This window comes from Lipophrys pholis, assembly GCF_963383615.2.
Source record: "Lipophrys pholis genome assembly, chromosome: 6".
Classification (NCBI taxonomy): domain Eukaryota; kingdom Metazoa; phylum Chordata; class Actinopteri; order Blenniiformes; family Blenniidae; genus Lipophrys; species Lipophrys pholis.
Window position 1 is genome coordinate 26,915,083 of NC_137629.1, and position 25,287 is coordinate 26,940,369.

The following is a 25,287-nucleotide window of genomic DNA, read 5'->3' on the forward strand; positions in this document are numbered from 1 at the left end:
TCCTATTCTATACCAGATAAGCAAAGTACAATAAATGATAGAGACTCAACAGATTATGAGAATAAGGGTTTATCAGAAGCCCAACGTCAAGTCTAGTCAAGTCAAATAAATGTATTCATCCCCTAGGAGCAATTCAAAACACACTGAGTAGTTTATATAAAAGCATCGAAAAACCCATAAAACTTCAAAATACCATAAAAGAATCAAAACACCATAAACCACATCATAAACACCGATCAGGAGCGAGTCGACTGACAAAGGGCTGATAAATCAACACAAACCAATTCATAGTTAAATGGATAACGTCAAGGTCATTGTCAGCTGAGTATGGACGTGTGTGTGTGTCTATTTTGGGACAGTGTTCAGTGTATATGGAAAGTGAGGTGAGGAGGATCAATATTGGTGATGAGAGTCAGACCAACAGGCGCATCATCCCAATCACCTCAGATTGTAAAACTTCACCAACTCTCAGCACTGACAGTGCGTGCGTGTTTCATACACATACATACAGTCTTTATTGTACGCCATCTATGGGATGTATTGTAAGAATCAGAAACCGGCCGGCAGAGTGACAACGCAGTGAGCAGATACTGTCTGAGGCAGCGTGCTTTAACCTCTACAAGGTAAATTATTATCTGACTGCATGCTGGTGCCAACAAAGGAAGGACGAACGGTTAGGAAGACCATTAGCGGTACTCTCTGGATTAAAATTCAGTCTCAGTACACAAGAAAGGGGATAAAAGAAGCCAAAAATACTGATGGAAAGAAAAGTCGTTCTCATCTGTATTCCAGTGCTTGTGAAGAAGTAAAAATACATAACACTGCGCACAGAGACATAAATTGAGAATTGACCTTCAGAAATAGTCCAGACTCGAGGGCTCGATATTTATTCGAGCCATATGTCCTCACTGTTGGTGTTTTTAAAGTTTTCTCGACCTGTGCAGGTATTGATGCACAAACTTGTTTATTATGTTTTCTAATATCAAGGATTTGTTTGTGATGCAACAGGTCATGCCTTGTATTTAGGGTGATCCTCACACGCACTGTCTTTTCTCCTGCTTCTGCCCTCCAGGATCTTTGCAGGGCGAATACCAGCGGAGGCTGTACAAGGAGCTGCTGGCGAACTACAACCGATTAGAGAGACCTGTGGTCAATGACTCAGCCGCCATCCTGGTGGAGCTGGGCCTCACACTGCTGCAGATCATAGATGTGGTGAGTATTCATTTATATTGGGTTTTTTTTTGTAGCATGTAAAAAAATTGTAGAATAATATGAAACTTGCAAAGTGACATTAATTGAAAAAGAATTTGTAGACTATGTATTGATTAACTTCACCAGGAGACTCTGTGATAATATCAATGGCCCGGATCAGTAGCAGCAGACAAACAAGTACAACAGCTGTCACAGCACAACCAGTTATAATATTGTAAATATGTCTCCTAAACTATAACTATAACATGAAAATGAAATACCAGAACTAACCATGAAGTACAACCATTACAACCAAGTACGTTTGACTCTCATGCCTAACTTCAACTAGCTCAGGTTCTCGTACCACAATCATCCCACTTAATCAGAAACGAGAACAGCAAAGACAAAGATGTTCAGCCATTTCCATTAAGTAAATAACGAGAGGCAGGAGGCAACTTTTCAATTATTTTATATTCACACTAAATTTGTAAGTTACACATGAAGTAAAAGACCCTCGGTTGTCATGGGTTGTAAATTATGTCAGCCATTATTTGAATTTGCGGAAAATACATAAAACTCACACAACAAGCTTGGGAGTACCTTTAATATGTTTCTTGATTTTAGTTTGAGGATTTTTCTGGATGTTTTTTAATGGAGAATATTGAAAAAAAGTCACACTGTGTGTTAACGCAGGGTGCTATAATGGTGTTGTTTTTGTTTTGCACCACTGAAGGTGTTTAGAATTCTACAGAGTAGCTTCATAAGTACTTGAAGAAACCTGTTTGAAGCTATACATCTCACTGGAATAAGTGACACCCAGTATTAACTTTTTTTTTTCATTTTTTTTATCATAGCAGAAGTAATCCGCTTCTCCCGTTAAAACGTCTATTACATAAAGTAATAGTGTACCGGGAGTGTACTGTAATTCACACTGTCACTCTTATGTTATCACTCACACACATACTGAGGATTTGAAGTTAATCTGAGGATTTGAAGTTGAGTCGTCTCTCTCTACCTTTGTCTGCGACCTTCGATAACTGACGGCTTGAAGGTCCTGATTCCCTCCTCTGTGAAGCAGCATTGTTTTGGTATGAATTCAGATTGTAATGCGTCCATGTCGCTGTGCTGCTCCACTGAGGCACTTTGACATGAAATAATCAGCTGCTCATGGAGCCTTTTTTCCCCTTTCATTCTGTACATAGTGTGTAAGACTGTACGTTCCAGATGACAACCCTTTCAATAAAATCAGCTGTCGAGGTTTTTGTGCTCCCCACTTACCAAAATCAGCGTGTCTTGAGAGTTTTATCCCTAAGGTATTTTTGAAGTATATCTCTATACTTTAAAGGGGTTTTTTTAATCAGCAAAGAAACATCAATACATATAAATTCTACAATCAAATGCAACGTCGCATAAAACTGGCCAACATCATATGTACGTTCATATTTCTCATAAAACTCCCTGAAAGAGGGGCTTTTTGTCTCTTTAGATATTTCTCATACATTTATTAGTAATAATATAGTACAATACATTGTGTTATCTACAAGGGAAATACACTAAATATGACCCACTGGATGTGTTGGGAGGATTTAAAATTTGATACTGTCATTTGATTTAGATATTTCACATGATTGAAGACAGTCTTTCACATCTTTTTACATTTTTTGAGGAGAAATGCATCAATCAGATGTACTTACTGGAAATAGGAGATGGTAGTTTTTTTAGGTAATGCTACAAAAATGACACCAATCTCAAGAATGAGCACATTTTTTCCCCTATCTGCCCTTTAACTCATCATTGTCAGTTTGTTGAGAAATAAACAAACTGACAGCATTAATAAGTATGATCACTTATTGGCCGAAGGGTTAACGTCCCAACACATTCCTCAAGGACATCTTCCTCTGTCCTCCACACCACGACCCAGAACGCCATTCAAGTCAGCTGATGTCTTTTCAAAATGTAAATATCGCTCACATAGCAGCACGGGGGGGGGGGGGGGGTATTCCAATTAATGCCCGACTCATTAAGCTCCAGACACAAGCCTCTAAACTTTAGACATGTGACATGCATGATATGTATTTATCAGCGCGTAGGCAGAGACAAGTCAGCTCATGAAGGTGCTTTTGTGTTGAATGTGCTGATACCAGCCAGATGTCTGCTCTCATTTGCCAGGACAGACAGATACAACAGTATGTGTGTGTGTGTGTGTGTGTGTGTGTGTGTGGTGTGTGTGCATGGGAGTGTGTTCTACCCACAGGGACTTCATGCTTTTCACTCGGCTGTCTGTCTGTGTCCTGACAGTTGTTTTGGCCTCATCCGTCTCAGAGCCGAGGAGCGGCACATGTTTCACTGAGATTATCAGGGAGCTGCTAACAGATCCATTTTGACAAGTAACATCATCGTGAAACTGTGTTCATGTGCTCGTTAGACTGTGAGACGATGGGGCTGAGGGCATTTCTGTATTATCTCAGTGTTTGGAAAATATTTTGAGAGGTAAAATTCAAGAATTTCACAGTTTTTTTTGCTGACACTTTGAGAAATGCACTAAAGCTTGTTTACAGATTCAGTCAAGGCAGCAGTTTGGATGCTTACATAAGGTAAACTGGATATTTGGGGGGGGGGGGGGGGGGGGGGTTGTGGAGCACAGCAAGATGCTCATTTAACCTTGCCAGAAGGACTCAGTTTCACTTAAAAATGCATCTTTTAATTCAGGTGAAATATCTGAGCTCATCTGCAAATCTTCCCTGAAATCTCTGGAATAATTTGCTTTCCAAACAAAATGAAATAATAATGAAAATATATTTGTATTATAATACTTTGTGTCAGTGAATAGGATGACTTTTGACAGTATGTATGCATGTTTCTCCACTGTGGTTTTTACTGTCTTGTTTTTTGTTTTGTTTTTTCATTGAAACTCCAAAGTTTACTGAGCTCAATTAGATTTAGAGTAAACAATCATGCATGCACAAAAATTATTTATTAGCAAAAACAAAATGGTTGAAAGTGTGTATATCAAAGAAAAGCAGCAAGAACAATTATGGACATTGCACACTACAGGATTAAATACTCGATTCACTTTTATAAATATAAAAAAATCAGTCAGCATATTTCATTTGGTAACAACCGACCAAATTACCAGCAACTGGGACTGTTTCTAATCCAGGTAACTGACATAGCCCTTCCCTCCTTTGCTCAGATTAATCTCTTCTTTCAAGTGTTGAACTGGTGCCATGACCGCTTGTTCATACTGCATAAACCTAACAATGTCAGCATACTTGAGTGCTGCCTTCACTTGCCTCACTGCGTCGTCTGGACTGTATTTCTGCAGCAGCCAGTGCAGTTGCCTGCATGACCTGAACACTTAACCCAGAGACTCATCAGAATCCAGCCTTAATGCACAAGCTTCTGTCTCTCCAGTGCTGCTTTACTGTATAAGCAGATGATGGTTGGACGTCTTGGCCGTCGCTAAACGACGTCTTTCCAAATGCAGTGATGATTTAGGAATCCATTTACTTTACGCCCTGAACATCTGATCAACCTTTCTCGCAGAGCTTGAACTCACATTAACCAGTTTGACTTACTCCAGAGACTTAACAACCTCTTCCAGGTTGACCTTCTTTTTTTTCCCCTGAAGGATGGAAATGAAGCAAACGTTTTCATGAAGTCTGAAATTGATAGTCACATCTAAATAAATCAGTCCATTTCCCAATCTACAGTGCAGCAGTCCCACGATATCAGGGGAGTGAGTGACTATTAAATATTGTATTTCAGTTAGATTTGGAAAAGTGAAGTTACTACATTGTGTATAAGTCCCCCGGTGCACAAACTGCTGCAGGCATTCTGACCATGGACAGTCCAGTCAGGTTCATATTATCTTTATGTACATTTATTATGTCCCACAGCCCTATATTTATCTTTTCAGTGAATTGCTCACACACACACACACACGCACACACACACACACACACACACACACACACACACACACACACACACACACACACACACACACACACACACACACACACACACACACACACACACCACGAACCACAAGGGAATTTGAAATCTCTGCAGAGACGTGCATCATTTCCAATCATTACTTTCAGCTGCAAGATCATCTGGGTCATCCTCTATCTGAGAGACATTATGGAACAATATAACATAGAAAAATGACAAAGAGTGAGATATACAGGAAACTGGAGAGACAGTTGCTTCGTGTTGATTTACAGACATTCTTTTGATCCCATTCAACCCTCCTGTGCTTTTAATTTAAGATTCCTCACTGACCTCTCCTGACATTCTTCTTCGCACTGGGAGCACAAAAATTTGATGCTTGCAAAAATTGTACTTTTACCTTGAAGCTAGAATATGAGCAAGACAATTTCACCGCTTCATGAATATTTCGAAAACATTTTATAAATTTTGTATCTTTTAAAGAAACTCAAAGCGTCCAATCAGGCCTGTGGTGGACAAAGATGGTAAAGATTGTTTGACTGGTATATCCATTATTATCATATATTTACATTGCACAAATTTAACAAGTGTATGCGTGTTTGTTGAACAAACAAAATCAAGAGAATTTTGAATAAAAAGCACTACTGGGAAGATAGTTTATCATGTTTCTTTCTTAATTTGGTTGATCTCTCGGAAATCAATAAACAAACCCAGATTAAGTTGCAATGTGCAAATGTGGTCGTTGTTTGTTGGTCATTAAATGGGTAAAAAAAACAACAACAGTGGATGTCCACCTTTTGTGACTTGAGTATATTACAAAGAGGAACATGACGCAGGCAACCACCAAATGACCAAAATGTAAAAATTTGACTTCGCTATAAGAAACAAGTTATACTATATCAGGTGTACATGAAGTCAACATGAGAGTTTATGACTAAAGGTGGTTTTACACTGTGAAACCCGGGAAATCCTGTTGATATATCTAACTGTGGTTCAAAATCTGTGGCGTTATGTAGCACAGAGTGACAGTGGCAATAAGTTCAGGATTTCCATTTCACTTTGTTCCTCTATTTCTATACCAAGCTATTATTCATTTATTCAGCCTTTTATTGTTTTTTTTATTCCATTCAACCTTCTTTTTGTCAGGTTTCACCACAGTGCAAATTGCCCTGTCAACTTGGGACATGTGAGGATGATTTCTGAACGCAAGTCGTTCTTCCTCAAGGTCACGACTTTGCCCAACAGGGGCAACAAACATAACTCAGGATTAAACACTGTGGGTGTGACACTTCTGTTAAACTGACTGAAAAATACAATTTTGCTTCAAAAGGATGGTTCATGTTAAATAGTCTCGGTGTGACGGTGTTTTTAAAAAAGAGCTGTTGATTACAACTTGAAAAAAACAACACTGATTTGCTGACGATGAGTTCCTTTTCCACCTTATTAAATATGAACTGGCTTGCGTGTCTTATCACATGCAAAAGACTGAGCTTCTCCATCTTCTTTCTGTTTTTCTTCTCAGGATGAGAAGAACCAAGTGCTGATGACCAACGCCTGGCTGCAGCTGGTGAGTCAAAGTCTGAGAGGGAAATACTATCACCAAGCTAATCTGCTTTAATCGTACTTTCATTACACAATTATCTTCCAAGGACTTAAATGTGTTGTTTTTTTTTAAATTGCTGTTGCCCCATTATGAAACGCATGTTAAAATTGAGTGTTTTAACTGTGCACATTAAGAGGAACATGCAATTTTTGTTATAATTATTTAACGTTCATTATTGTATTCCAATTTTTTTTTTAACGGTTAATTCAACCACCTAAAAAATTCAAATGATCCGGAAAAGTTAGTTAGAACAGTATCGCCACTGCTGGAACTGCAAAAATGCATAGAAATGAGAGTGAGCAGATGGCCGTTACAGTGCATACCATGAACAAAAAAGTCGCGGGGTTAAATCCCGACTGGACGAGTGCCGCACTCCATTGCAACGTTCTCTTCCCACACATTTCCCATTTCTTGACTGCAAATCCTCAAAAAGGCAAAATGCCAGAAAACGAGAGAGAGAGAGAGAGAGAGAGAGAGAGAGAGAGAGAGAGAGAGAGAATGATTCTGTGCTGGCATCAGCAAACTGAAGATTGCATCCCTGCTGGCAGATTATCAAGCAGAAAGTGAGACAAGGACAGGAGGAGAAAAAAAGGAAGTAAAAGTGGAGCACGTTTAAGTAACTGTTGACATGTATTTTTTTTTTTTTGTCTCGATTTAAATTGTTTCATGTATCAGGCGGAGGTTTGTCAAAAAGTTACACAGTTTGTTTTGTTTGCAGTTGAACCACTGGGACTTTCAGGAAACTCTAAATAAACAGACAAACTTTGAAGAGGACACCTGTTGAGAGCTTTACTGTCCTGGCTTTAGATGTAAGCACATGAGATAAACAGCAGTGATTTTTACCTTTCATGCAGCTTAGTCACTGAAAATGACTGACGCAAAAGCTTTTGTCGTCGGGGCGACTGTGATTTATAAATGACTTAAAATAGATTTGCAGTTCTTGCAGGGTACATGTAAGTTAACACACCCTGTACAAAATAAAATGGGGCTCATTTTCACTGTGTTTCAGTATTGGACGGACGTCTATCTGAGCTGGAATCCTGACAATTACCCTGGTGTGCAGAACCTCCGATTCCCCTCAGATCAGGTCTGGACGCCTGACATCCTCCTTTACAACAGGTCAGAGCTGCTTTGTTGTACATAAAATGAAAAGATTATCTCCCCTACAGATTTCTGCTGGAATGTTTTCTTTGCTATTTCTTTTTAATAGTTACACGTAAACACACGTGTCAAAAACACCTTTCCTAGAAATATCTAGAATCTGAAAGAGAAAGAGAAACTGTGTTAAGCAAAAATCTTTTTACACTGGGTGGAACAATCTCAGAAGGACAGACACACACACACACACACACACACATATTCTCACATATGTGCAATTTAGAGACACGAAATGACCTCAAACTCATATTTCTGGGCTGTGTGAGAAAACTGTAGAAAACCTATCCACACACAGAAAGAACGAGTAAACCTATACATAGAAACGCTCCTATGGACTCAAACTGGGTGTTTTCATGCCGTGAAGAGAGAGTACGAACCACTGTACCACAGTGCGACCTGTATACCTCTTGCTATGGGGAATCATTTGTGGACAAAAGCCATTAACATTTTATGAATTTTACATCACATTTGAAGTATTTACTGTTAATAAAAGTGCTAAACATACAGTGAGATCTGTGGCCGACGTCCCCGTCTTCTGTGCGTGAGTGAGCGTTTTTATTTAGGTCAAGCTGGTGATGTTTGTGCATCAACTTATTTTCATGTTTTTCTTGCGAGACTGTCTCAAGTCAATTAAAGATGTAGGCCAGATATTTTCCTCTAAAACCACTAATTGCTCTGCGTTCGCATGCTTGAGTCAATGGATATTCGTGTCTAAGACTGAGGGGGAAAAAATTATCAAATGAATCAATTAATGCAATTTTTTTTTTTTTGCAAGACCAGAGTCGTAAACATGTAATCTGAACTCGAAAGGAGAACATTAGGAAGTTGGTTATTGAGGGTATGTGGAGAGGAGCCTCGCTTATTCCTCTTCACTTCTACCAGAGAACAAACTGCACCAAAGGACAACACAGACACATCACAGGGAACATGAGGACAAAACAAAGGTTTGCCAGTATTAACCTAAATTTTAAAAGCTCAGCTTTCAGACCTGCCGGGATTACCCATTCTAATCTCTGTGCGTTCACCCCTCTCGTTCGCCCGCCTCTCTACCTTTTCCCTTTTGCCTCCACTCCTCCCTCTCGTCTCACCGCTTTACTCTCTCTTTTTTTATCTCGTTCTATTTGTGTCTGCCGCCACCTCTTTCATAACTCACTGTCTCACTATAATTCTCTCTATTCAATCACTCTTCTCTCCATATTTTATCGGTCCCAGCTCTCACAGACTCCTCTTTATAAATCTTCCTATATCTGTCCGTCAAGGTGTCAGCGTGCTGCCTTCACTGTCTACCTGTCTCTTAGACTGACTTCCCTTGCTCTGTGCTTGTGCATTGCACTGAATCGCCAAACTCACTTACGATTCTGAAATGAAAACTAACATAATTTTTCCGCCCCTTAGTTTAGACTGTTGTTGTGTTTTGATATGGCTAAAGATCAGTAACCTGCAGCCACGCTTTAAAAGGTTCGCAGGAGGACACGGCAGTGACTTTGTCGAAAGATGATGTCAGCATGCAAAAAAAAAAAAAGGTTCGCGGTGCCAACGTTAAAACGCTGATATCCAGCAGGTGTTGTTTTACTGAACATTTGAGCATAAGCAGAAGAAAGTCATTGGTAAGTAAAGATTTAGTGACTGCACATGTCTGCAATAAATTTAGCATCAGTGCATTTTGTTGAGGCGGCGGCCTGAGTCACCAACGAGGAGTTGAAAGCAAAGCGAGGCCGGGTCGTGAATGCAGCACTTCTCAAGTACAAAGCCATTTATTTAAAGAACACATATATCACCTTAATACACTGTAATTAGTTTTTCCAATGTTTAACCAGGATCTTAAAGACTTAAGTATATATTTACCCTTCATATATGGCATTCTTTGACCAAACTTAAGAGTGGTATCTAAGAATATTTCCATACTTCCGTCCATGTGTTGTTTCAACATTTCAAGCCTAAACACTCTCTAAATTGGATATGAATAAATTTCTTCCAGCATTCGATGAAAAATTGGATACATGCTCGTGAGCACTCGTGAGGATTTGTCTTTACATAATACAACAATAAGCATCGTCCATATCTTTGAAGTCTCGCTCCAGTGTTATATATGTAATGCTTTGCTCGGACACGCTTTTTCACAGTTTATGATATTTTCAATGCATCAATCCGTAGAGGTGAAAGATGGTCTGCCGGAGCCAAATATACCAGCAGCAACACCTATCTCGGTGTTTTGCATCGCAGTTTAATCTTGTAATATATTATTGTCATCAATGTACAATCGTCAGGATGGCAAAACAGGGAAACGCGCAGAAATGACCAAATATGGTCGCTGGCTTGATAAACATGAAGTGAAATATGCTTGCAAATAGTAAATGCAACAGTACATGCTTAATACATGGAGGCAAGCTGTGTCTGAAAACGTATTTAATTTCCATAATTCTGAGTGTTATGGAAATTAAATACGTTTTAAGACACAGCTTGCCTCCATGTATTAAGCATGTACTGTTGCATTTACTATTTGCAAGCAACTGATTGATTATTTGGTAAAAGACAGTGGAAGACAACCCCACTTTACAGCTGAGGCCAAAAGGTTTACTTCTCTATGAAATATTGTAGTTTTTAACAATAATATGGATCGTCTCTAGAAACACGCCTAACTCACTAATTACACACTTCCAAGCTCTCTTCACTGTAAATATCTTGACATAAACATGCACACAGGTTGCAAACTGAAGAATTGAAGCAGAACTATCCATGCCTTACCGCCATTACTGCCAGTAATTGAGCAACACACACCATTACACAGGGGCCATCCGGCCGCAGCCAATAACACGCTTCTCCTACTGTGTTGAATAACAGATGTTTTCACTTGTTTTCATGCTGCTCGGAGTTTAATAGAAATCTGATAATTAAATATGGGGTTAATGATATTTATGAATACTGAGGTCAGAAGGCATCTCGAATAAGGAGATACAGTACGTTTATTTTCAATGGAAGAATTCTGTTTGTTAATAAAGGGGTTGTAACTCTTCTCATCACAGTGTGAAACGTGCACACTGACTCACACCATCTCCCACTGCCCTTTCATGCGCGACGAACCCATAATGTGAGTCATGGATCACATCTGGAATCTAGTTTGTGATACAATGCCTGAGGAAAATACTTTGTTATTCACCATCCTGGCAAAAATCTTCCTTGATTAACAAATTACATCTTGTGGTTCATTACCATGTGACTAAAGGCTATGAGCTTGGCTCCGACTAATAAGTAAATCTTAAAACCTTTGCTTAATGTGCTCACAAACACCAACCCATTTGCTCATTTAGAGAAGAGGCTATAAGGATACTTAAGAACTATCACCATCAGAGGACAATTTACGCTCTTCCCTCGTCAACACAGCCTGATATGTCGGCTCCAGCCTCATAATAATGTGGATAAGTGCATGGTGACACGTTCACATGGCTGTTTTTGTGTGTTTGTGCTTATTTTAGGCAACCACAGTCTTGGTATATAACACATACAGCTCTGAAACAGCTCTACAAGCTGATGAGCTCCTGTGCCATTAGAGGGAAAAGTCAATGGTCTCACTTGACTGCCGATCGATGAGGCACATAAAGGACGTCCACCTCAGCACAGACTGAATCCTAATTCCAGCAGCACAGGAAGTTAGATGTACCACACACACTGACCACTGTGACAGGCCTGAACCGACGGGAGGATTAATCTAATAAATGGATATAGATTCAAGGTTTTGAGGACTGAAGTGGGATTTTGATGACTTAGCTGTGATCTTTTCGTCGAAGAAACCTTTTGGCAACAAAAGAAAACATTCAAACACATTTGGAATGACGTGCTGTTTCCAAAGAGTGTGTGAGGTTTCTTTTTTGTTTTTGCTTTAATAGAAGAAACAGACATGAGAGAATGTTCCTCAATTGAATGAATGAACACGATTGTTTCAGCAGCTAGTAGGTGACAGCTTGTGTAACACCCATCCATCCTTATGTATAGAATTAAAAACACACTCTTACATTTAATATGCAACATATTATCATCATGAGGTTTCCAGCCTCCCTTTTCCCATTTTATTAATAACTTTGTTATTTGATAATACGTTGATAATAAGTTATTGATTGATATCGTATTCAGTTGTGTCTGTTTTCCAGTAATAACTATAGTGATGTAAGGTGACCTAAATTGAAAATATGTTGTATTTCTTACATGCAGTGATGCATATCGTCAACCTCCCGGGGGTTTTATATATAATCTATTTGAATACAGCTGTTCTGTGAAGACCTCACTAGAGAGCATTCATGAGAACAAATGGCATCATGAAAACCAAGTAACACACCAGATAGGTTAGGGAGAACGTTGTGGAGAAGTTTAAAGCAGGGTTAAGTTCTAAAAAAAAAAAAAAAAAAAAAGTCTGGCTCAACTACAAACCTATCAAAGACATGGCCGTCCATCTAAACTGACAAGACAAGGAGAGCAGCGATCAGCGAAGCAGCCAAGGTGGTAACTCTGAAGGAGCTGCGGAGATCCACAGCTCAGGTAGGACAGCCTGCCTACTGGGTAACTGTCACTCCACAAATCAAGCCTTTATGGAAGAGGGACCAGAAGACACCGATGTTGAACTAAAGCCACGACAAGTTCTGTTTGCAGTTTGAAAGAAATCATATTAGGGACACAGAAAACATGTGGAGGCACGTCACCCTGAACACTGTGAAACAAGGTGGTGGCAGCATCGAGCCTCGAGTTTGCTTTTCTTCAGGAGGGACAGGAAAGATGGCGGGTCCCCTAAATTTGAATAATCTGTGTGTGCGTGCGTGCGTGCGTGCGTGCGTGCGTGCGTGCGTGCGTGCGTGCGTGCGTGCGTGCGTGCGTGCGTGCGTGCGTGCGTGCGTGTGTGTGTGTGTGCGTGCGTGCATGGTGTGTGTGTGTGTTGAGTGAGTGAGAGGAAAGCTCGGTGACTCATGTCCCCTGGTACACCGACCAGTCAGTGCCATCATTGTCTGGGTTTCTCTCTTGCCTCCCTCTGAAATGTCTGCAGCGCTCTCTCTCTCTCCTTCTGTGTACGACAGTGTGTTGTTCAGACTCATTCCCGTTTTCTCAGGGATATCACCTGTCCAGTCATGTGCATTTTTATTGCCTTATCATCCAAAGGCCGCAGAAAACTTCACAAACTATATATTTCTGCTGACATGACTGTACATCTGAAAATGTTATTATTAAATGAGACGGCTGTTATAAGCATTAGTTTCCAAACTGTTTATTTCACAATACAGCCCTGCCTTCTTGGTGACACTGCGAGACGTCCAAACTCTATTAAACAAACTAACAGATTGTGGCAGTGGTATAGACCAATAACTCTTTTATTCTACCAGGTGAAATGATTGTTTTTGTTAACAGCGCCGTTTTCCAATCGGAAATCACAGACTAATGACAAAGTAGAACAGTGAAAATCTTAAATTAGCCTTTCTTTTATGTGCTGGAAAGACAAACTGTTACTGTCAATATGATTAGCCTGCTTCTCTAAACTGAAAATGTGTTGATCCACATCTACTGTAGGTTGTGCGCTGCTCCACCCACACACCCTCCCATACCCCCCCCAAAACAAAAAACAAAACTAACATAACCCGTGTATTTACCCCAGACAAGCTAAAGAGGCGGCAAAAGAGCTGAAATAAAATATTACCAAAACACTTTGAAGGAACAATGTGTGCTTTCCGAGACACACACGTATATACAGTAATTGCAGGAATGGGCGCACGTTCAGAAAAAGTCGGGCTCAAGCTTGAATAATTCATTGCATGACTCCACCTCAGCCAACCCATACATCCCCCCCCCCCCCCCCCCCCCCCCCCAGCACCCGGAGCCCCAGCTGATAGCAACACACAGTGGAGAAATGAATTACAACACTCAGCCCTCCGGTAAAAAGGTAAATCACTCAGTCTGAAAAGGGAGGGGAGAGAGAAAAAAAAAAAGAGATGCATACTGTGTTCTTTTATCAGGGCTGAATGAGGCTCCAGGATGTTTCTGACACACTGATGGTGTGTGTGTGCAGTGTGTGTATGAAAGGCTTTTTAGGCTGCACACACACTATGAAAACTCGACTCTCTCACACACTGCAACACTAAATTGTAATACACACATACAGCGCCTTATAATTGCCCCGTCATACTTTCATACAGTAATACTTCCTTTGACATGACAATGATAACCTCTCACATAAATTATACTTTCAAATGTTTTTCTGAGAGAAGCTCATAGCTTCTGTAAGAAGGCATATTTAAGTATATGCAGGTTAGAATAAGTGTATGTGGAAGAGAACTACAATATACAGTATGTGATGAATACAGAAATGTATTAATTCAATTGTTTAACTAGAGAATCTTAGACAGACCCCATGCAAGAGGATAATACCTCACTTAATCCCATTCCCTACTTCACATTTATAGTTTAGTATTCTATGTATCAGTGTATTTTCAGTTATTTTTTGTATAACATTTATAAAGTTAGTACGTTTTTGTCAAAACTTTATTGGTTAAAAATATCCTGACAAGAAATTCGAAAATTGTAAATTTTAAAGTCACAATAAATTCCCAAGATTGCTGCCAAATACACTATTGAACTTTCCTGCATAGCTGCTTAGAACAAACCCTAAATATAATTTTTTTGGATTAATTAAAAAAAAGTCTTTAAATGGATTTCAGCTCCTCTTGAACATTACTATACGTCCTCATACTATAATATAGCCATAATACCGTGGTGCCTTACGCTGTGTTTTTTACAAATACACTAAGCACTGTGATGTTTATGCTATTATAAGAAATAGTACAAAATAATAAATGTCTTCATAATAATTACTCCTATGTTTCTTATACTGTAGTATAATTTGCCAAATTGTGCTGATGTAACTATGTATTTACTTCAATGTATTACTTCTCTTTGTTCTCTATGTGGAGAAACACACAAACATTAAGCGAAGCTGTATTGTCCTGTTTTACATGTGATCAGTACAGCGGTGAATCACTTTGTATTATAACTTTGCTCGTATACTATAAATTCAACAAAAGTTCACACTTCCCCCTCAGGCACATTAACAAGGAGTTTCCACTTCTCTTTAATACTTAATCAGAGTTCAAATTGAGTACCGATGCTGAAGTGGATCTTGGGTTCTGTATCCTAACTGCATCGGCCCTTCGGGGCTTTTAAACAATGGAAGTTCTTTGTTTAAATATTTTGCAGGGTATTTACATGTCATTTCATTTTAGTTTCTAATAACTCAACAAAAAGTATTAAAGGAGCCCAGCACACACACACACACACACACACACACACACACACACACACACACACACACACACACACACACACACACACACACACACACACACACACACACACACACACACACACACACACGCACACACACACACGCCTGGTCCTCTCTGTTTCATGTTCAATCATCTGTTCAGTTCAGTGCTGAAATCATGATAGACATAAGCACATTATTCATTGAATTAATGACATTTCTCCAAACACTGTTTTCATCTCATTTTTAAAACCAAACTGCTTTAATTCAAAGTGAGCAACCAATTGTGTGAAAATCTTACATTTTCTCTCAAGCTTGCTTTATGAGCCTCTTCCTCTACAAGTACAAGTGCCAAAGCCATTTAGTTTTTTCATAATTGCCAGCCCGTAGAACTTGTGCATAATTTCAAATACAGTTAAGAAGTCAATACAATGAAGTCAGCGAAAAAGAGCCTCAGCTCACAATGCATTTTAAGATGCACTCACATATTCCTCTACTGTTACTCTCTCCCCAGTGCGGATGAACGGTTCGATGCCACCTTCCACACTAATGTACTGGTGAACGCGTCGGGTTACTGCCAGTACATCCCCCCGGGCATCTTAAAGAGCACCTGTTACATCGACGTGCGCTGGTTCCCCTTCGATGTGCAGAAGTGTGACCTGAAGTTTGGCTCGTGGACCCACAACGGCTGGCTTCTGGACCTGCAGATGCTCGATGTCGACACATCCACTTACATACCTAATGGGGAGTGGGACCTCGTGGGTAAGAGAGCATCTGTGTCTTTTACTACAGGCATAACTATAAAGACACATTGCTCCACAAGTTTCACTCTGTGATTCATGTGTGGCCATGTGTAACTGTGTGATACATTCAAATCTATCTATCTATCTATCTATCTATCTATCTATCTATCTATCTATCTATCTATCTATCTATCTATCTATCTATCTATCTATCTATCTATCTATCTATCTATCTATCTATCTATCTATCTATCTATCTATCTATCTATCTATCTATCTATCTATCTATCTATCTATCTATCTATCTATCTATCTATCTATCTATCTATCTATCTATCTATCTATCTATCTATCGTTGCTATTAATTTATTAATAATGTGACTTTAAAAAACATCATACATAACAAATTAAAATTAAATTGAAAAACTATGAGAAAACATCTCTAGTACTGCTTGGTTGACTATATTGAAAATGGAGGTATTGCAAAATAGTTTAAAACAACCATATATTCATTAATTACTGACCACGGAGATGCCTTACAGGCTGCAATGTAAAACATTCATGACCACATAAACTATTGGTACATGGTCACAAGGCTTTGCCCTTGTCCTGCGAACAAAGTGGAGTAAAATGAAATCCTGTTTTATAAATATGTTTCTTTTTTTTATAATCATTACTACTGTGGGACCACATTTGGATGGATGTAGCTGGATGAACTGGAAAAGGGGAGACTTTCTGGAAGACCTCCCATGCAGGGTGTTTCCAGCTGGGACAGTAGAAAAAAAGGGGACCCCGGGGTGATGGTTAGCTGGAAATGGGTGTCAGACAGGACCAGATGGCATGCAATAAGAGTATTTGACACTCTCGCAGGCGTGCGGCCAGGCCATATGCGAGTGCAGCAAACCACATCCCCAGAGCTAGAGTTGAAGGTGAGAAAGTTTCTCTGTCAGGAATTAAACAATCGAACAACTTTTAAACTCATTTATGTCTTCGGAAACGTTCAACTAAAAAGATCGATTAAAAGCAGAGTAAATGCTGAATATTTCATGTGAATCAATTCTTCAATGTAGTCGACCATTCATATAGATAGACAATGCTGATAGGAACCTTAATCTTTACATTGATCAGGTGATAAATGCTATAATGTGTCTGTGTGTGCTTCTTTCTTAGGTGTGCCAGCCAAGCGTAATGAGCTGTACTATGATTGCTGTAAGGAGCCCTACCCTGACGTGACGTTTACAGTCACTATGCGCCGCAGGACTCTCTATTATGGATTAAATCTGCTCATCCCCTGTGTGCTGATCTCAGGCTTGGCTCTGCTGGTCTTCCTTTTACCAGCAGACTCTGGAGAAAAAATCTCTTTAGGTGAGGACAAGATTCTGAACATACATGTCATGTTAATTTGCAACATCATGTATTATGTTTATGTTGTAACACGGGATAATCTATACTATTGTAAAGCACTTTGATTAGAAAGATTTATAAGCCTTAAACTTTTAAAGGGTTGAAGATGCCTCGGTTTATGCAGTTGAATTCATAAATATCCATGAGCGCATACGCTCAAGAATGTGTGCTTACATGTTTGAGCAGGCATGTATTTCTACAAAAGCATGCAGATAAATCATATACCTAGGTATGAAAACATGCATCATGAATCACAGTGACAAAAAGGAATTCGACAATAAGAGACCTGCTACTAAACTCATTCAGTCAGTGCAGTCACTTGATGAAGAGCCATCTGTCTACGAGTGTGGAGCTTGAACCTCCTGTACCTTGGACATGTCACAAGAGCTGCCGGCTGATAAGTAGTTGGAGTCATGAGAACATAACTGACTGCATACATAAGTGATTACAGGAATAATTTAATTTGTCAGTGGCCCTGATCACATCGTTATGATCTCTCCCTGTGCCTCTCTCAATCTCTGTCCCAAGGCATCACTGTGCTGCTTTCGCTGACTGTCTTCATGCTTCTGGTGGCAGAGATCATGCCCGCCACGTCCGACTCTGTTCCTCTCATTGGTGAGTTAAACTCCTGCGTCCATGTGCATGTAACATTGTGAAGTCCATGTCAGAGGGAGCAGATTACTAAAACAAGTTTTGTTTAGTTTTTTCTGCTTTATGATATGTTTTTCCAAAAATAGGACATTGAGCTGAGCTCCTCTAGTGGTCAAGCACAGAGGTGCAGAATGCATCAAAAATACCTTCATATACTAGTCGAGACGTTACAGTAAAGCCAATACTTTAAGCCAATGAGATGCTCCATCCGGATTACCTGAGTGCTACTTGTTATTGTGTTCATTAAATGAAAGACATTTCAACAGTTTGTCTATTTAATCCCATCCAGAGGTGACAGTATGCACTAAATGTAAACCTTATTTCAATACAATTCAGATTGGTACCCAACTTCTGCAGGCAAAAACTGATGAAATCTTACCTACTGAGTATGCTGTGACAGCTATTTAGCAGTGGATAAATTAACTGGCACTCCTACACGTAACAAAACACAGTGATGAAAATCATGTAGTCATTCATTCATTACTAATGCATTAGGATGTCAGTAATACTCAATAATGTCTGTGATGATCATTTTACCTCTGCCCTCTTCGAACTGGTTACCTTTTGCAGCGATACACCTCAGTGTTGATAGTCATTAATGTCAAGCACCTCAACACTTTTATGTTGAACTTTACTATTATGAAGAGAAATAAATTGCATGGAATCAGACCTAACAAAGTTGAGCTTTTTTCTACCAAATCTTTATTTCTATGTTTAATGCATTTGATCAGCGGGCAAGAAAAAGTTTCCTCATAAGGAATACAAAATACTATGAAAAGCGTATATATATTTAAAATGTCCACACATTTGTGCTTTCAATCATGTCTTTCAGCAGCACAACCTCAGTTTGAAATGTATATGAAACCTTGAATTAAAATAAAATATTTGTTCTGGCTGGACCTTGCAAGCTCAAGGAAGTACATACATAATTTTGAATAACTGATAGCTGCTTTGAGTTGGATTTTTTGTGGCCATAACTAATGCTGTCAACGTCATTAATAGGCTGTGAAAAGTCTGATTCTCCGCTGCAGAGGAATGAAAGGATGTAGAGGACAGCAATAGAAGTAATGAAGGGAGAATGAGGCTGTGGGTTATAGGAGGCGATGGCTAAGCTTTGGTACAAAAAAAAAAAAAACCTTCCCAGGGAGCCACTTCAGAGGCTTTGAGGGGGTAATGAGGAGAAGCAAAGAAGCAGACATATTGCAGGGGTTAACACTCCTCATTTAGCTGTCATCTCTCAGTATATATTTGGACACAGAAAGAAGGTGTGTGAGTGTGTGGTTAGCGCTTCACTTTTAGATTTCTGTCAGAGTGACACAATTTAAGCGAGCGGAGCGGAGCGGTCAATCGCGTCGTGGTTCGGAGGGTCACATGCAGCCCTGATCACAGGCTCGCCAAACCAGTTAAAAAAGAAACAAAAAAACATTATTATGTATGAATTATGACTTCCTCAAATGTTTTTTATTTCAAATAAATAAATAAATAAATAAATAAATAAGACCCGAACACAATTTTATGGAACATATTTTGAGTCTTGTTTAGATTAATATGGTTGTTAGTTGTTATTGAAGGGGCCCACACTTAACGCTGCACTTTTATCAACTTGTCTGAGAAAACCCATATATTTGTTTCATTTTAGTTCATTCTGTGGGACCTCTCTTATCTCGTTCGAGACCACTTGGTTCAGTTCATTTTAATCCTGTTCCCTAATGCATTATGCATTTTGTTACTTCAGCCGTGACTGACAATGCAAGTTTGTGACTGAAGGTCTGGCAGTTATGTTTTAAAAGATTATGCATCATATATTTCCACGGTCTTTTCCTGACTCAATTTCCCTGAAGAAAACCTAAATGTTAAGTGATTGATCATCATAGAATAAGCATTTTGATCAATTTCATTCCTCTATGCTGTTTTTAACATGTTAGTTTTGCTTTCATTTGCTTTATCTTTGGCGTTCTCATGCATAAATAAGCCTGACAAGTAATTTCAGCCGCCCCGGCTCATCTTTGTTGTTCACCATAACAGTGAAAATATTCCTTCTCAACCAGACCATGTATATATCTCACACCCTCTCCCTTTTTTTCCCCTCATTTTACGACTTTAATTTACCCTCTTTGAGTTCAAATGTGCATCTTGTGCCAGTGGCAATGTAACTTATTCCAATTTGAGCAGGCAGGCTTTTGCTGTCATGCCAGACTGTGAAATCAACCAATTTTTCAGTCCTAACTTAATATCAAAACTTTACCTGTAAGTACATGCTCATTATATATGACCCCGAGGTTGTTAAAAGAAGACTAAAAATAATCAACTAGTCAAATATTAAAATGTCTGACCTCAGTTTTAACTCTGATCATGTGGATGTGTTTGTGCCTCTCACAGCTCAATACTTTGCCAGCACCATGATGATTGTGGGGATGTCTGTGGTGGTGACAGTGATAGTGCTGCAGTTTCATCATCATGACCCTCACGGAGGCAAGATGCCCAAATGGGTGAGTGACAAATTCTGAGCTTAAGGTAGTCGTCGCCAGTTCAAATGTTTGTATATGTCACAGTGGCAGGAAGCAGAACTGTGATACCAATAAATGAAAAGCAGCCTTAATTAGAAGATACAATCAAATTCCAAAGTCTATATAACTAAAACCAGCACCAGGTTTTGATTAATGAGCCAGAAGCAAGCACTATTGCCATCAACGTCTTGATAATACAACTGAGGCGCCAAACTTCCATCCGTCCGTCTTTATTACCACTTTATCAGTGGGTGCTGGAGCTGATCCCAGTTGACCTTGGGTAAAGGTAGGGTACAATCTAGACAGTTTACCAGTCAATGACGGTTCAAACGCAGACAAACAACCACCTTGTCTCACATTCACACCTGCAGGCAATTTTAGAATCACCAGTTACCTTCAAAAGCATGTTTTTGGACCTTGAGAGGAAACTAAATAGACGTACGCACGGGGAGGATATTCATACTCAGCGAAGAAAGGCAGCCAAGCCCAACCCGAGCTCAAACCAGGGTCATTCTCACTATGAGTGCTGAGCAATACACTAATGTGTGACCCTCATGAACTGAACAGACAACCAGAAACCATCATTAAAAAAACCCACTTAAAAGCAAACCTTGTCAGGACGATTGAAACCTCGCATTAACCACATGTGTGTTTCTATCTCCTCACTTCTTAGGTTCGGGTGGTTCTGTTGAACTGGTGCGCCTGGTTTCTCCGTATGAAACAACCTGGCGATGAGCGCAAGCGGCGCGGGTATAAGTATCGTCACGCCACCCAGCATCACTCCAGCACCAGCTCCATAGAGTTGGGCACGGTCCCAAGCCTCACTGCCCCCCTGTCACAGACATCATGCCCACCTTGCCCCACGGGCACTTCCAACGGGTCCATGAGTCTCTACTTTGGAAATTACCATCCCATCGAAAGCCCGCACTGCCCGCCTTCCAGCGACTCCGGGGTCGCTCTAGGCGGACGTGCGCACGGCTCCCTCAGTGACGAAGCCGAGCCCCCTGGAGGGGTCAGCAGTGGGATTGGAGGTCTGGGGATGGGAGTAGGACCTGGGATTGCGTGCATTCCTCCACCGGAGATTCAGCGAATCTTAGAGGAGGTGTCGTATATCGCCCAGAGGTTTCGGGACCAGGATGAAGCTGAAGCCATCTGCAGCGAGTGGAAGTTTGCAGCGGCGGTGGTGGATCGGCTGTGCCTGGTGGCCTTCTCTCTCTTCTCCATCATTTGCACCTTCACCATCCTCATGTCAGCACCCAACTTCATCGAGGCTGTTTCCAAGGACTTCACATAACTGGCTACAGCAAGACGAAGGCGGGTGTGGCGAGGTATGAAGAGACAGTGGACAGTTGGGCGAGCTAACCCCAAATCAACAAACTGGGCGACCATTTCCATACAGCATTGAGTTCACAGTGTTTCAAGAGAAAAATAAATCATTGCAAGAAAAAAGAAAAATAGAACTCCTGCGTCAGTTTGAAGGAATAAAACAAGACAATTGGCAACTGTGACAACTATGTGACATCAATACTTTCTAAATGATAAAGAGGCACCCAATTGTAATTTCCCGCAATGTTTAATTGTTCCAACCTTGACCTATAGAGGAGACAACAAAGACACTGGAAATACTCTAGATCGGCAGCAAAGTCGCAGAGGACACTATAAAAAATTTTTTACAATAAGGTATCAGTAATGGGGGAACATGTTGATACTGCTGAATGTCTCCATCCAGAAAGCATTGTATATATGCCATTGTTTTATCTATTCATTTGAAAACAGTCCTGTATGTGCAAGTCCACATACTGTATGTGTACAAACACAATGTCTGAGCTCACACACCAAGCGTTTACCTTTTGAACTCTTAAAATGGAGATCACAAACTGTTTCAGATAATATATCATCCTAGTAATGTTAGAGTAGATACTAAAATGAGATGTGTCACTGTGAATCTATTTTAAATTTTTTTTGCCTTCACTTTGATCAAGAAAGCTTTGCTTTGACGCAAGTGTGGCATATGTTTGTTTAGACACTTTAATAAGGATCCTTAAGGTTCCTTCTCTGGATCTTTTTTCATTTTGTCCTCCTTGTTCATTTTAATGACTCACTAGTTTAACATGCAGAGTTCAATCATTGTATTATAACAATAATAAGATATCAAATTTGACATGAAGGAGCATTGGCCCCTTCATTTGCTGTATAGCTTCATGAAAGGTCCTTGTACTGTATGTCTGAGTTTTGTGGAAGCAGTCAAATCACTGAAACTTGTAAATATGTTTACTTCACTTCCACCTCCCGGCAGTCAGTCACATTTTTGTTGTAGCTCGAGTCATCGCTCTCTTTATCGCCGTCAGTCTAAGTGTGAGTTTTTTTGACTCTCTGTGTTAATAAAAAGTCTATTTATTCTCCGTATGACAGGTTGAGCATAAATCTGTGGTTATAAAATGTGGAAGGATGAAATGACTTGTTTCAGTTTAGTTCAAACCAAAGTCATGTGGAAAATTATATATGATGGAGTATAAAGTAGGAGAGCGGCCAACTCCAGTGTGTGTAATGTGGGGGGACGAGTGCAAATTAAAGCAAGTTTTACTGTCTCATTGTTTGGATTTACTTCTCCAGTTTCAACAGATCAGTTAACCTGTAATTTGGGCTTGAGTGGCCAGGAACAGCTGACCCACATTTAACCATTGCAGATAAAGTTAGTTCACATAAACAATAGGTGTGTGGGTGGAAGATTACTTGTGCCATTGTTAAATTTGGGATATCCACTTTTTGTGTATTATTCTAACTAAACAATAGCTCAAAATGCCTTAGGGTGCATTTCAACATGTGAGAAATGTACCAGACTTTAGTGTAGCTCACAAAACAAAACCCCCGTTAAAACTTTTACGTCTATTAAACTCAATTTACAAGTTCAATCAGCGTGCATGCAGCTTTTCTGCAAGCTGCCAAATTGGAAAAAAACAGATTAACCAGATGTTTTCTGCACAAAATCTAACTGTTGTGTTAACAAGGACAATATGAAATAAGGAATTTAAATGGGATAAGATAAGCGCATCAAGACACACAATGTCTCCATCTGTCCCTGCTCATAATCAGCAGCGTTGATCTAGAAATTGCATTTTGCTTTTGATGCAACTTTATATTAAACGGATATACAATCATGTCATATGTCATAAACACTGTGTCTGCATGGCTTGCCAATGAATGTGTGTGTCTCTGAGCTGGCTCTGGAGTTACTGAACACGGTGATGCTGAGTTTATTAAAGCAGCATATTGTGTGGATGGATGCGAGTTAGAAATGGAGACAATAGAATCTCAGTTGGACCAAACAAGAACAAACATTCTCCAGTTTCCACAAGAATTTGTCCGGCAGTGTCTGTTCCAAGCTCGAGGGTTAGTGTTGAAAAAATATATTTTGGCTCGCTTGAAGAGGGGAAAACAAAGCCGGAATTGAAGAGGAAATAAAATACAAATCACATCTTTAAAAAAAAAAAAAAAAACAATGCAAGAATGTTGGTCATGTTTTTCTTCAGTGATTTGGAAAATATGCTCTGATTTCTTTTTTTGTGAGGCCAACAAAGACGTCCTCTCCTCTTGCAGCTCTTTGATGTTTTGTGGATGAAGTCCAATCAGTGAGACCGGGCCCAGATTTTAGGCTGGCTGGCTGGCACAATTGTTATTCTCTAAAAGATAAAGTTTTAGTTGAGTAAGTATGCAGGCTGTTGGACTGTTAAATAAAAAATACAAGTTTTGAAGCCAAAGTGGCGTTCTGTCTTTCAAATGGCATCACTGATACCATTTTCTTGAACGCTTTACTTTGACTGTAAGACTTTGGCATGAGAAGAGGTAAGAAAGTATCTTAAAAGCAATTACTCCAACAAAACAAGAGTTTTATTGGTGCATAAATTGCTGGGATTTAATATACCTAAAACGTTACTGAGAAATAGTCATTTATAAGGAGTGATTATTAGCAGCTGTTGGGAATGTGGTGCCCAGGACAATTCTTCGGAGAGGTTATCATCACCATAGAAAAACTCCAGGGATCCTCACCCTGTTATGTTTTAGGATCTTGTATTTTTGTAAGTACAGCACTGTGATCGTGCATTACGTTTTGTGTGTGTGTGTGTGTGTGTGTGCACACTACAGTGCCTATACCGAAATACTCCTGCACCATGTCGGTATTCTAATCATTTACTAAGGGGGCACGGAAATAAAAAAGGAGTGAAACAGTCTATGACATAATAAGACAGATGAAAGCTCCAGCAGCTCCTGCACAGCACTTTGAACAAGCTTTAAGAAAGAAAAAAAAAAAAGATTCAAGTGAAAGTTTTGAATCCAACCACAGAAATGTGAAGCATACTCTTTATAATCAGACATTAGTTATCACACTGTAAAGCAGCTGCCGTAGATATGCGACTGTGGCCTAATACAATTGCACGGTTAAGCTGGGATGGTACATTGAATTTAGAAGTGCAATAACGAGACTGTATTAAACCTTCTGCGGTTTCATGACCCATGAGTGCTGCTTCTTTGATCTATGCACACTGAGGTATGTGCTCTACAATGTGTGCCCTACTTATAAAGCTTACGAGGTTACATAATGCCGTATTTCAATGAGGACATGTCAAATTATGAATCTGTACGAGATCTTAAAATCTGCAGTGAATTATAATGAAAAGGCTGAACGTAGAAAAACATTTCTAAGAGAATAAAAAAAACTGCAAAATGAAGGAGCAAAGAAGTTTTCCCAGCACCAAATCCAATTTTCTGATTCATTTCTATTTC

General features: G+C 39.7%; 1 protein-coding gene across 1 annotated transcript in view; it reads left to right on the top strand.

The window, feature by feature from the left end:
- Positions 1-23,662, top strand: part of LOC308110542 (neuronal acetylcholine receptor subunit alpha-7-like) — a 35,018-nt gene extending 11,356 nt beyond the window's left edge. Inside the window, exons 2-9 of the mRNA XM_080464906.1 lie at positions 1,073-1,212; positions 6,668-6,712; positions 7,758-7,867; positions 15,715-15,962; positions 17,114-17,308; positions 17,876-17,962; positions 20,378-20,487; positions 21,179-23,662. Of these exons, the coding sequence (XP_080321032.1) occupies positions 1,073-1,212; positions 6,668-6,712; positions 7,758-7,867; positions 15,715-15,962; positions 17,114-17,308; positions 17,876-17,962; positions 20,378-20,487; positions 21,179-21,799 (1,556 nt within the window). The 3' untranslated portion in view covers positions 21,800-23,662. The remainder of the gene's footprint in view (positions 1-1,072; positions 1,213-6,667; positions 6,713-7,757; positions 7,868-15,714; positions 15,963-17,113; positions 17,309-17,875; positions 17,963-20,377; positions 20,488-21,178) is intronic.
- Positions 23,663-25,287: the final 1,625 nt, after the last annotated feature.